At 42.2% G+C, this 14,591-nt stretch overlaps 1 protein-coding gene across 1 annotated transcript; it reads right to left on the reverse strand.

Moving 5' to 3' along the window:
• Nucleotides 1-2,802: 2,802 nt before the first annotated feature.
• On the reverse strand, nt 2,803-14,315 carry LOC124974261 (RNA-binding protein with serine-rich domain 1-like). The gene is given in 6 exon segments (XM_047537663.1): nt 2,803-3,067; nt 4,147-4,207; nt 12,191-12,355; nt 12,358-12,743; nt 12,745-13,005; nt 14,263-14,315. Coding segments are annotated over 6 exon segments (1,191 nt in total).
• Nucleotides 14,316-14,591: the final 276 nt, after the last annotated feature.

A 14,591-nucleotide genomic window follows, 5' to 3' on the forward strand; every position in this document is an offset into this window, starting at 1 on the left:
AGACAGAAGCCTCTGAAATTATTCAAAACAGTATTATTATAAAGCAGTTTTCACATCAATTATGAAGAAGTCATTATTAAACAAAGAATGGGCTCACATGGGGACAGTTTTTCTCAATATGGTCTCAGTTATGGGGAAAACTTTGTCCCAGCAGGACAGGAGTGAGAAACATGTTGATTTTGACCAGAGAACAAAAGTCTCTGAAGGGTACAGTGTCTTGGATAGTACATGTTGTGGCCGGAGATACCTGGCCACCCTGAATCTGTGCTGACCAGAGGTGCAGACCCCTTGTGCAGCAAGGCCTGATAGTTGTTGTTTCTGTTCATAGGATGGTGGTGGTCCATGGAGCTTACCTGGTGACCACAAGCCATAGCATCCATCACTCTCCTTTGGTCAAGGGAGGGAGGAACCCTGGAATAATGGGATTGTCTCCCACAGGTGCCTGGGGTTCCTCTTTGAGTATGTTTATCTTGGAGGCAGAAAGGTCATGATTTAACTTCATTTTATGCTGTATGATCCTTACAAATGTGGTAATGAGTGCCTGGGCTACTGATGCACTTTTTACTGTAAAGAGTCAGCTTGTGACTGACCCTGGACTTTGGGTAGAAGTTGATGGTGTCATGATTTGGGGTAGGGAGTTGGCCTGCCCTTTGCATTTCCTGGGGAAAATATACTGCAGAAAGTGTCCCAAAATGCCTGTTTGAAGGAGCCTTGGAGGACTTGTCCTACACAGTGTCTATGACCTATGTTATAGGGATAGAGAGGCTCATTTCTCCAGCACAGGAGGGCCACTCTCCTGCAAACCTGTTTCTGGGTTTGTGATCTGGGCCATACACTCTCCCCTCTCTGGTCAGTTTGCCTAAACTTATTTCCCTTGTACCTATGTGGGTTCTGGGGTTGAAGGATCTGGGGCTCCTGCAGATCCTGGCTGCTCTCTTCCCTGGTTAAGAGCCCACATAGCCCCTGAAAGTTGGTACACTGCTAGTGGACATGCACAGGGAGCTGGGTAGTCTCTCCTGGGAAGCTAGGATGTCTGCAGCCAAGAGAATCTCAGAGGCACAGTCATCATGAAATATTTCAGTGCCATATTCTTGCAGGATGAAACCAGTAGCCAGAGCCTGAGGCTGGTTCTGTGGCTCAGTGTGTGCTTTTAGGCATCAGTATCCCTGGTCCTGGGAAATAGAACTTCTAAAGGAGGAGGGGATGTTACTGGTTCCCAAGATTCTGAATTCCCCAGATTAATATGAACATTTGGGTATTTGGTGTCTTCCTGATTTCCATGGTGACTGCCCGGTCAGAACACTCTTCATCATCCTCAAGGTCTCTGATTTATTCAGCTTTTAAAAACTGGGATCCTACCCCAACTGATGTCAGACTGTGATGTGATCCTTTTAAGCTCACACCTCTAGTTCGCAATGCCTCTTGTGTGCCTAATTCAAGACTGAGACTTGTTTCCAGAGTGTCTCTTCCAGAACCGAGAAGAGCATCACTGTTCCAATATCTTCCCACAAGAATGTAACTGTGGGGCTGAGAGATCAGGCTGCCCTCATGTGTAGGTGATGGAGATTCTGAGAGCCCACAGATATCACCAGATACACTTGTGCTCAGGGACTCAAGTGAGGGACCAGAGAGAGGACACTTCAGGGTGGGAACTGAAGGTTTTACAACCTTCTTGAATCCTGGAACTTTGTGAATGGATTTTCCCAGGACATTGGTATCATGGGCAATGGAGTCAGCACTGGAGTTACAGGAGGCTGAGGAGGGAAGGGGAGAATATGGAAGTGGTGAAGCCTCAGAGTGTTTTATCTTGAATGGACTCATGTGCTTGAGGACCTTGAGGGGTAGGCCCCACATTTGCCTCACTCTTAAATTTGTAACATGTGCTTCCAGCACATACCAAGTGTCAGCATCAAAGAGGGAGAGCTCCTGGAAGGTTTTTGTGAAGGCTTCCTCACCTTTTATTGATGGTCCATCCCCAGTTTCCTTGTGGGTATTTGAATTTCCAGGTGGGCAGAGACATGATAATTTCCACACCTGGAAAGATCAAACTCCACAGGAATCAAGCCCCCTTGAAACATTTCTGGCCTCTCTGAACAATTTTCCTGTATAGCATGGCTGCTGTCATCTGTAAACATGGAGTTCCAGGAAGACCCACAATTATTCTTTGCCTGTCCTGTTTTGGGGACTCTGTCCCAGGACTCCTTCAGATTCAGACATGGGTAGATATTGGGTGGTAGTCCAAATGGATGTTGCATGAAGCTCCTTTGAAGGTGCTGCTCCAGTTTCTCCTCAGTTGAAGGCTGAGGAAATTGCTGGGTTCTTGTTGAAGGGCTTGTGGTTACAGGAGACCCTGTTCTCAAAAATGAGATGACTGTGTTCTGAGACTTTTGGATCGAATAAGGTAAAGGCTGTCTAGGTTGTAGTTGTTTCATGAAACGGTGATAACCCAGGTGTTGACAAAAAGAAGGACAAAGCAGATGGGTACCCTCTTGACTTGTAGGACCCGAGTATTCATAGGCAGTGTTCAGGGGAAAGTGGAATGGCATGCTTGGGGGAGAAGATATGATTTGGTTCTGATTCTGGATCTGAGCCAGTGATGGGGACTGGGTCCAGGTCAATGCTGGAGTCACAGGCTGGAATTGGACAGCAGGGTGGAGCAAGAACTGAGAGAACTAGAGTTGTCTGGGCAGAGCCAGCACCTAAACTGGAATGGAATTAGGAAGTTTGCAGGAAAAGTCTGCAGAGGTTCCAGACATGCTAACAGCAGCCACAAGGGACTTGCTATGCAGAATGGGGAGGACCCTAAAGAGCTGGCTCCATTTCTTCTGCAAATGGTCCCACAGGCCCTTGGTGTAAAAGGTGCTGAGGAATAGAAAGCTGCTCTGGCTTGCCAGTTGTGTCCCAGGGTTGTGGGATGGTGATGTCCTGTTCCTTGCCCAGTGACTTCTCTGTACTTCCCAGAGAATTCAGGGAGTGGTCTGATTCACCTTTTGTCTTCCCATTACCAATGTTCTGTTCTTCTGTCTTGCTGGTGAGTATTTCCAGCAGTTTCTGGATATCAGGTTTACTGAAAGAGGTACCTCCAGTTGCCACCAATGAGAGTAGTTGGTTTGCCCAGCAAGAGTCCTCTGTTGGGTGTGAAACACAGTCTCTCTGGGCTCAGTTTTTGGATCATTGGAGAGACAGACTACTATGGCAGCGACCTACCACCATGAGAGGGATGAGATGGAATAGGTGGAGGGGATGTGGCTTCATATTGCAAATACAGGAGAAGGCAATGTGAGGGAAAAAGGCTATGGGACAGGAGGAGGCCATGGCATAGGAGAAGGGAATGGAACAGGAAAGAGGGGATGGGAAGTAGAAAGGAATGTGACATGAGAAGGCACTGTAACAGGAGATGGCATTGACTCAGAAGCAGGCAACAAACATTTGAGTGATGAGGAGCCCATGGTGTGGTTCCCTGTGAGAGTGTCATTGAGTCACATTGAGGAGGATTCAGGCTTTATTCTGGCAGAGATAGAGGGCAGGCCATGGGATCATAATGGTGAGATGAGAAAGAGAAATCCATGAGGCTGAAGTAAATTTTATTCCAGAGGAATCACAGACTCTGGTGACTGAGTGTCACTCAGGGATGAGTGTGACCCAATACACACAGAGGAATTCATGAGGTCTGTTGATGAGGAGGAAGGCAGAAGCAGAGGATGTCTGCTCAGTGAAATGAGGGAAGCCAAGGGGAAGAAGGTAGTGGCCAGAGCATCCTGCACAGACAGTGTTCATGATTGGTGGACTCTAGCTGACTCTGGTTTGTACTTTTCATCTGGGTCATCTCTTTGTAAGACATGGTGAAAGTTATTCTCTTCATGAAGCTTCCCTAGGTGGTTGCAAGAGATAGGAGGCACAGGCTGTAGCTGGAGCAGATGGGCCAGGAGGTAGGGCAGGTGGGGAAAGGGAGGGCACCTGTGGTGCATGGTCCATCACTGTCCCATACCCTGAGTTTATGAAGCCTTTACTCTCCCATATCCCAGAGCTTTAGCCACATCCTGCTCAAACTGAGGGCTTCCCTTGACCCATGAGGGTTTTTTTTTTTATTTTGGATCCTATCATAGGCAGCAGTCAGAAGGATACAGGAATTGGAAAGTTACTTACCTTTGTAAAAGTGAAACGAGAGCTTCTGTCTCTTCCACTTCCTTCCAGCAAGCCCTGTAACCTGAAAATGGAGAACTGGTTATTATGAAGAGGGAGGGTGAGTGGAATATACATGTGGGGCAGACTGTGGGAGAGTAGACTCTGGAGGGCAAGCACCAGTGTTCAAGTCTTCCTGTCACGTGACATGTATTGGAAGGCACACGGAAAGGTAGCTCTTGGTCATTTCATTCTACTTCCACTAGTGCCACTGTACTCATAACCACTCTGCAGGGAGAAAGATTGAATCATCTCAAAGAGAAATGTGTGTTAGGGAAGTGAGAGCTTGTCCACACTTTGACCAGGAAGTTCCATCTCCAAATCCAGACAGCATGGCTCCACGATGGCCCATATTGTCATAATGGACATCACCCATCCCTGGCCCACCACAGCTTCATTCTGAGCACAGAACCTGAGAAGTGTCTCTGGTATGATAATTTCCTTCCCAACATCCTTTCTGTCTTGTCTCTGCAGCTGAAATTCTCTGGGACATGGCTCTGGATTCTTGGGATAGGGGACAGCAAGTAGCCTCTGGGTTGCAAGGGAAGGGTCTTAACTTTCACAATGCCACTCTTCTTCCTGTTCTTGCTCTGTCCCTTCTTATCCTTTGGTCGCTGACCAACAAGAATGAAAAGGAGGCTGGTGCCCTATTGTTCCTCTGCTTTCCTAGTCCAGTTGTAGACATTCCATTTTTCTGAACAGTGTAACTTTCTACAGGGAGCTAATGAAGACTCTTTTATTCAGAGAATGTTAATAAAGTGGCAAAATACTTCATTTTTCTAATTTTGAAAACAAAAGGGAATTTTCTCTCTTAACTGCACCATTGATGTCCTCAGTCACGGCTTTTACACTCAGGATAAGACTCATTTCCACAGACTCTTCTAGGCCGCCAGGCAGGGTTCTGTTCCTGAGACCAGAGGTGACTCCAAACTGTGATGGAGGCCCTCAGGGCTCAGCACAGCCCTCACAATGAACAAACTCAGAGGAAAGAGTTGTTTCCCAAGACACCTTCCAGGAGAAGGTGACTAATGGGTCAGTCCTTAAGTCTGTCCTTCTTTACAGGTTCCCAACTGTCAGGAGTCCATACCTCAGACACTGAGTAACAATGTGTGCTTTTCTCTGGTACATGGAACTCACCACTTGGACAGTCTGGGAGCTTCAAGTAGAAAAAGACATAGTGCAAGCTCCCTCCCTGCCCTGCTCCACCTGTCCCAGAATGATGCTATGTTCTGTCCTGAGATTTCTCTTTCTTGAAGTATCTGTATTTATTTAGGAAAAGTGGAAAGAAGAGTAGACAATAGAGAATCAATTTTTCTGGTGAGACTGGCCTAAAGTTTTCTTACCTTGGGTTTTTCTTTTTTCCTTTGTGTTGGGAAAGGTGGATTACCCTAGAGGCATGGTAAAAGGAGAAGAAAGAGCCACAGTCCTTACACACAGCCAAGGATCATATCCTTTGCCCAGGTGGTGAAGCTTGGGTTCAGTCATGAGACACTAACTATATTCAGAGGAAAGAGGATTCTCCATCATCTAAATGGCACTGTCCATTTTGGACAAATGAGTCCTGAGAGGTCTCTTCAGGAATGGGGAGTAGGTCCCAGGCATGTATCAGATGGCTGTGCTGTCTCATCACAAAGGGATCCTGAGAGCAGGGAAGGGTTAAGAAGAACAGGCTGCAGCACACCCTTGCCCCACCCTCCAGTCCAGCATGTCCTCCACCCTCTTGGAACTTCAAAGTCTCTATTTCCAACTCTACCCATTCACCTTTTCCTAGGAGGCCTTAATTCATTTCCTGTTGTTTCTGCCAAGCACCCAATTGGCTAAACTAATGCAGGTCTCTTTCTGGGTAATACTTGCTAATACTTCATTGCATTTCTTTTCTACTTTCATGACATATTTAAGTCTGTAGTTATCTCATAATCTTTTTTCTGTTTTTGTTATTTCTTTACTGCTGGATGAAACAATGAGTCAGAAAGTAGTTCTTTTGCTTTTATCATTTGGAAGAGATTAAACAGGAACCTATCTTGAAATGGTGGGATAACTTTAGTGGTTCAGAATCTTTGAAAAATTACAGTTCTCTTCAGATTGATAATTTTTTGTGTTAAATCTGGCATATTTGTTTTGCAAGAAATCAATAGATTCCATGCAGTTTCTTGAATTTAATAATTTAAGTTGTTTGTGGTTTTCCTTGACTATCTTTTAAGTCTATGCAGTTAGTATTGATGCCACCCTTTTAGTTTCCCATCTTCATCATTTATAGATTTTTTCTTTGATATATTGTCTAGAGAGTCATGGATTATATTTTCTTTTATTCATTTTTACGCAGTGCTGAGTATCAAATCCAGTACCTCACACTTGTTAGGCAAGTGTTCTACCATTGAGGTACATTCACAGTCCCTATATATATTTATTTGGCAAATAATCACATATTTATATGGCATAATAGGCTTAATGTGATGTTTTGATACATTATGTCAGGTAAATTACTATATGCTATCTATTGCTTCACATACTTATTTCTTTGTTAGAAAATTTAAGTCTACATTTTAGCAATTTTGAAATATACAATACTAACTATCATCCCTATATTAGTCAACATTTTGTCTCTGTTAATGAAATACCTGACATGAATAACTTACAGGAAGAAAGTTTATTTTGAATTCTACCTTCTCAATGCTGGGCCTAGGTGAGGTATAATCTCAGTGGAAGAACATGGCAGAGGAAACCTGCTCACCTCATGGATGACAAGTAGCATTAAGATGCAGGTATGCTGGCACACAACTGCTGCCATGGATGTGCAACAGGTTGCATAATTTTTCATTTGTTTATCTAGGAAAATATGGGTTGTTTACATCACTTGCCTAAAGTGAATAAAGGTGCCATAAACATTGGTGTGCATGTGTTGGTTTTAGTCTCTCCTTCCAATTCTGGAAGGAATATACCTAGAAGTGGATTTCACTTAAAATATAATAATTTTGTACTCATTGTTTGGCAGAACTCTCATACTACTTTGCATAGTAGTCGCATAAATTCCCACCAAAATTTTTAGGATTTCTTTTTCAGCATATCGACATTTATTTCCCATTTATCTTAAAATATCCTTTGTAATGCATGTAAAGTCAAACCACAGAGTGGATGATTTGCTTTTCCCTCATGAGAGTACTGTTTTCCTATGATTATTCACTGTACAACTTCTATGGGGAAATACCTATTGCTTTTTGTACTTGGTCCATTTTCAAATTCGGATGCTTCCTTGGTGAGTTATAGGAACTCAAAAATAATTCTTCAACAAATTTGAATTGAAAATATTTTCTCTCATTCTGTGGATTTCCTTCTTTATTTAATTTTACTTTTAACTGTTCATTAGGTACACTTGACTTGCCATAAACTGAACATGCTGAACACATTTAAGTTATTATATCTGTTTTTATTTTGTTTTATCTTACCTCTTAAGCACATCTCAATATATAGCTCTAACATGTTAAGTATATTCAAAATGTGTAGTGGATCTCCAGAACATTTTCATCTTCCAAATTAAAACTTATACTCATGAAATACACCTTCCCTTGGCTGTATGCATGGTTTTCTTTACTTAGCTAATGCTTTTTTCTACAGCCCTTTGAAACTGGACTTGCAAGCAAGTTCACATTTAATTATTGGAAAAGGCAGTAAACATTCCAGGTTTGGCCTCTGAGATATCTACAGAGTCCTATCATCTGTCATGGCATGGTGACTTGGAATCTTCAGTTCAGTGTGGGATTGGCAGATTGATCACATTGTCCTTTTGCCTGGTATTAAAGGACACAAATATGCCTTAACTTGTGTAGCTTTCCCTAGGAATATAGCTATTCAATCCAGCACTTTCAAAGGTGTTGAGAAGCTAATGAAATGTATGAGTATCCACACTGTGTTATCAGTGTCAGGATCCCAATTTCCCAGACCATGGTGTTCAGCATTGGTCCAAAGGACAAGATGAATCATGAAACTTCCATCTGGCATATAACCCTGAGGCAGCAAACAGGTTTGGTCAAGAGAGAAAATCTTCTTTAAGCATTAGTTATTGGCCATATTAGGAAAACCCACTCTGACCAGTAGGACTGGAATCTTCAGAAAAATATATGTATCATATGACAAAATACATTCTACTGTCATGTACATTTCAAAAGAACAAATAACAAAAGGAATGTTATTAAATGTAAATGGTTGTAAGTCTGGGATGCTTGTCCTATGAGGACCTGGGAACTGTGGCCCCTGCCCCAACCATGCATGTCCAAGCTTTGCATCCAGATTGTATACTCCCAGAGTTGATACAAAGAAAAAGGGCTCTGCTGTTTTGTACCCAGTAAGCATTAAATCCAGGATAGGGGACAATTTATTGGTAGTTCAAGTGACTTGGCCCCCAGAGATGGGTTGGCTATTTCTTGCCACAGTTTGAGGAATCTTTAGCCCTCTTAACTGGATCCCTGGGAGTCTTGTTAGACTCTGAACCTGTGATCTTGGTCTAATGGGTTTAATAAAATAATCAGAGAGGTGAACTTAGACTCCTAGTGTGGCATGTCATTCATCATTCATTTTTTATTATTATTTTTTAATTTTTTAAATTTGTGTATAGACACACTGCCTTTACTTTATTTATTTGGAAGAATAACAGACCCAGCAGAGCTAAAGGAATCCTCAGCAGATAGAGCAAAGCAGTTGGTATCATAATACCAGACTTTCAATTATACTACAGAGCAATAGTAACAAAACGAGTGTGGTAATGGCATCATTTCCTACGTGAACCAGGACTGATCACATCTTAGGTCTTAGATGAAACTTTTGCAGATTTGAAAGAATGGAAATCACACAAAATGCTTATATGGCCTGATATTAAGGTAGAAATCACCAAGAGAAAGGTAACATTGAATTTCTTAAACATATTAACCAGTTCAATTCTCATAGTCCATGGGTCTAAGAGAATTGCTCATGGAAATTTAGAAAATATTTTGAAGTAAATGTAATATCAAATTCAGGATTATAGATAAAAGCAGTGCTTAGAAGAAAATTTATAGCACTTAAATTCCCACATTACAAAAAAGAAAATTAACTAATACAAAGATAACTCAAGAAAGATAACCAAATTAATAAAAAGACAACTCAAAAATTATTACAATAGGTGTTCAAGAAAACAATGAATTAAGCCCAATGCAAGCAGAAAGAAAGAAACAGATAAGAAGAGATACATAAAATTGGAAATAGCAGAGAAATATCAATGCAACCAAGAGGCACTTCTTTTAAAATAGCAATATACTGATAAATCCCTAAAAAGACAAGAAAAAAATACCAGAAAGATTATTTAATTTACCAGTAATGTGAAGGAAAAGCTGTCATGGTTGAGATATAAGGAGTCCTGCAAAACTCATGTGTGAGACAATGAAGATTTAGAGGAAAAGTTTGGGTTATGAAAGCCTTAATGTAATCTGTGCATTAATTCCCTGATAGGGACTCAGATGGCATCTCCTTTGGAGGACAGACTTGGAAGTGCCAATACTTCCTCAGGAATTTCCTATTCCAGCTAGAGAATGAAGGAGCCATCTCTGTCTTTTAGCCCTGACTGGGGTTGTTTGAGGCACAAGAGGGCATCAGGGACCCTCCCCTCTTCAGCCTTGGGTGGGAAGAGGTTGCATGTAAGGTGCTTCCAGTCCTAGAGAAGTGCAGGCTTCCTCTCAGATTTTGGAAGATGCTCAGGCTTGGACATATGTCATGTGTCAGTACTCAGATTTCAGGGTGGTGAGATAACTAAGAAGCATCCTGCAGGTGGGATGCATTCATGCTTGTCATGGCACCTCAATGCCCGTGGCCACCTGTCCCAATATGCCAATCAAAGAGACAAGCAATTGTGAAGGGCTGGAAAGGAGTTTTAATCAGTGTGGCCACACCAGGAAGAACAGGTGTAGGGGTACAATGACTAAATATCTGCTTCAAGGCATTGACAGGAACCTTGAGGTTTTACAGAAAAGGCTGAAAGTGTGCAGGGTTTGAATGTGGGTTTTCAGAGCCAGCAAAGTAGTTCATCTTGTCAAGTTATGTTCTGGTTGCTAATTATCTCAGAACTGGTTCTATGTGGTGGCTCTGGAGTAGTCCTTGTCAGATAAGGGGAGCCATCAGTACACATGGAATAATTGCTCCAGCTTAGTGTGGCAGCCTCAGTTACAATGAGGGGCAATTGCTCCCATTTGGGGGAATGATCCGTCTGTGAGGCTCTGCTGCTCCTAGAACCCAAGTTTACTGCAGGTTTAGGACAGTGACAGGAGTCTTGTAGGAGCCACTGAATGGGTCTGGAACAGGAGGTTATGAAAGCTCGCAGTTGAATGTTTCTGCAAATCTTGAAACTTACTCTTATATTGGTGTCCTCAGTTGTCAAGTGTGACAAAATAGGTTAGCTAAATTTAGAACTCTTAAACCTTGTAGCTTTTTACATTACTGAACCAGGATCTGGTCCAAAGTCTAAGATAATAAAAACTAAATTGAAAGCAGAGATGATAGGCTTTATCCTGCTTAAAAGTTACTGTTTGGTCATTGAAAGGCCTGAGTGAAGGGTCTGTGCTTTTAGCAAAAGTGGTTTCTAATTCTCTGTTATAATTACCCACATACCCATCTTTGTATAAATGCATGCTTTCATTTCTCCATGGTGAATGTCTAAGAGTAGGATAGTGAACAATATGGTAGTTCCATGCTTACATTTTAGAGAAATTGCTGAACTGTTTTTGAAAGTATTTGTACCATTTAATCTGGCCACAGAATGTTAGAGTTCTTGTCCCTCCATATTCTTACCATGAATCTTTACTGTCAATTCTTTTTAATTAGATCTATTTTAATAAGTATCATACGTGGATGAATCTTAGTGTGCTATTCATTTGTGTTTACTTATTGACTGAGTGTGTTTTTATGTGCTTAATTACCATTCATATATAGTCTTTTAAAATTTGTATGTCTACTGAGTTGGGCACAGTGGCATACACTATAGTGTCATCAGTTCGGTTGGCAGGAGTATCATGAGATCAAACCCAGCCTCAGCAAGGGCCAGGCACTAATGAACTCAGTGAAATCCTGTCTTCAAATAACATACAAAATAGGGTTGCGGATGTGGTCCATGTTCAATTGCCCCTGAGTTCTATCCCAACTACCCTACCCTCCTAAATTTAGGTCTGTTTAAGTAATTTACCTTATTTTTAATTAGAATTTTATTGTTTCTACAAAATGGTAAGTTTGCTTTGTACATTTAGATATGAGTTTATTGTCAGGTATCTGTGTTGTGAGATGTTTCCTCCAGTTTCTGGTTTGCCTTTTATGTTCCTAGTAATGGGGCTTTTGAAATTTTGCATTCTCATGCTAGTTTCATTGAATACACTTTCATTCCTACATAAAAAAGTATGAACCCAACTTTATCTATAATGCTACTATGTAACACAAGTCAGAACAAGTTTATAGTACTGACTGTACAACAAGAGAGAGGAAAAAGCAATGTACAGGTTTCCAAGGTATCCTGCAGGACCACAAGGATGACATCATGATCTTGCAGAGCTGATTCAAAACTTACTCACCAACTTCAGAGAATAAGGGAAATGTGGGACAGGGGTGTGTAGCTATTAATAGATGGGGGGCAACCCTAGAGGTTGGAAGAGTATTCAAGTAGCAGGGAAAAGGGCAGGCTCAAAAGGAATGGGACTTGTTCCCCCTTCTTGTGGACATATCCCAGCAACAGCAAGGGTATAACCAGGTGTGCCAGACTGGTTCAGGTAATCTGTAAAGAGTCTGGGTCACACTGCCACCTGGAAGCTTGCTGGACCCTGCAGGCTCTGTTAATGAACAGACAGTAATGGGTGAGCTTTCTAACCAGAAAACTGCAGGGCACCTCAATGGGCACATCCCTGAACCATCAGCACTTCTGCAGCCAGAACCTGACTGCAGATGAAAGGCCACAACTTCTGCCTTTGAAGCCAACCCAAGGGAGGAGTCCTTTCCTGCCAACCCTCCTTTAGATAGGAAAGTGACAGCACTGAACTGGGTGGAACATAAGGTTTCAATGAGTTTTTGTGGGTCTGTTTATCTGGAGCAGTTAGAATGGATTGGTTTCTGTGATGGCAGTGTCCTGCAGAGCAGGACTGTCTGCTCATGGGGGACCTGTGTCTTGTAATGCAGACTTCCTCCTCCTCTGAGGTGGTGACCTATTCCACATAGGAGGTGGCAGCAGCATTCTCTGGGAGGGCTGAATCACTGGGGTGGTGGGTGGCCTAGACCAGGGGGCCAACACAGCAATAGCAGTGACCTCCTGTCCATCCATTTGTCCTCTACCCATGTGCTTCAATGGATTCTCAGTTTCATTTGGATTCTCAAACTCCATACATACATAGCCTTTGGATAGATGAGGATGCACCCTTTCAACAGGCATGTCAATCATTTTCATTTCTCCAAAGGTGAAAAATATCTCCATGTTGTTATCCTTGGTCACATTCCTGGTGTGACTTCCAACATGCATTTTGGGTTTAGGGGAAGGGCTCTGCATTTTGCTGTCCTTTTCATCTTTTAGGTGATTTGACTTTTGGAGCAGGATCACCACCTTGATCATGTATGCACCCAGAAGGGCTGGGAGATCTAGAGGAGCTCCTGGAATGGGAGCTGCAGGATGTGCTAGAGCTTCTCCAGCACCTGGATGCAGAGGAGGCACTGGAGATGCTGCTGGAGACTGTGCTGCTTCTGGATCCTGAGCTGGATGTAAAACTCCACTGAGACTTGATGCTGCTGCTGCTTACACTGGAAGTACTATGCCTCTTCCTAAGCTTATCCCTGCCAAGTTCCTATTCACTCATGTCCTTGGTGGTCCCTTTGTCTTTAGAGCGGTCCTTGCTTTTTAGTAGGAGGGGAATCCCTAGTGCTGGATCGTTTATTATTTTTTTGACTCCTATCAAGATCTTCTATTTCATTACTGATAAATCCATTCTCCCCTTGAGGAGTTCAGAGCAACAATGGTAGCCTCACTTACCTCAACTCTCACTTCTAACTTGAGTCTGAGAAAGGATTCCTGATGGATGTCAACTACACTAAAGAACAGCAACTTCTAGCTGACACCACCACCTCCTTCTCTCCTCAGCTGCTCCCTTGTGGTGTATTCTTAAAATAAATTGATTTAATTTCTTTTTATTTATTTTGATTTATTGCTAATGGATAGCATTCACTTTTTTCTCTAACAAAAATAGTCACTCCCTACCTCAACCAAGGTCATGAGGACTTTTTCTTGTTTCTTCATGTGAAATTTATAGTTCCAGATTAGATAACTGTCCTAGATTAAACTTAGGCCTGTCACATATTTGAACTAATTTTTGTGTGTTCTGCTATTTTTCTGCTGATGCTGTAGCACATGATCACACACAAATTGACTCCTTACAACACACATTTTCACCCTCAGAGTTCCAGAGGAGCAAAGCCTAAATCAATGTGTTGTCAGGTCCCTGCTTTCTCAACCAGCTCTGAGGGACAGTCCTCTCAACCTGTTTTAGCTGCTGGGCTGCAGGTTTTCTGGGCTTATGGGAGCATAACTGTAGGCTTCCCTCACTTCTTTCCTTGGATATCTCCTGTGCTTCTCCTCTCTCATATGTATGTACCTCTCATCTTGTAAAGACACTTGTCATTGAATATAGAGCCTGCCCAAATAATCCACTAAAATCTCATTTGAAATCCTTGAATTTATTACCTTGTGATGGTCTTTTGACCAAGCACATGGTCTTTTCTTACAGATACTTGTACAGGTTAATTGGGGTCCAGCTATAAGGCTTAAGGGGAGAGCTAATAAAGAGGCAAGCATATAAGATGGGAAAGAGCAAAAAGTGGCTTCTGTGGGAAACAAGTCCAGTTTATTATCTATTCCAGGGTCATATCATGTTACCTAGGTTACATGTGACAGTTAGGTTTGTGCATGTGCAGACCACATATCTTGCTTAGACCTCAGATTCCACTACTCCCAAAGGTTATTATTAAAAAATAATGTCTCCAGGCCTCAAGGATAGAGGATTTGCAGAGTATCTCTAAGCCATTCAAACAGAGTACCTTTTATCCTGAGGAGTGTACTCGACTTGAAGGATTTTTGCTCCTCTGTACATTGACTGACCTGAAATTCATGCAGATGCTGGAGCCTATGACTTAGATGTCCATCTTGGCAGATCACAATACAACCTCTTACACATGATGTGAGATGAAATCATAGGTCATTATTTTTCCATTTGGATAGTCATTTCTATTGTTCTGTTGAAAAACCATTCATTCCCCATTGAATCATCTTAGAATCTTTTTTGAAGATCAGATGACCATTTGTATGTGGATCTGTTTCTGAGCTGTATCTTTCATTCCACTGGTCTGTATGTCAACCTCAATGATGA

The sequence above is a fragment of the Sciurus carolinensis genome, unplaced genomic scaffold (genome assembly GCF_902686445.1).
Source record: "Sciurus carolinensis unplaced genomic scaffold, mSciCar1.2, whole genome shotgun sequence".
Taxonomy (NCBI): domain Eukaryota; kingdom Metazoa; phylum Chordata; class Mammalia; order Rodentia; family Sciuridae; genus Sciurus; species Sciurus carolinensis.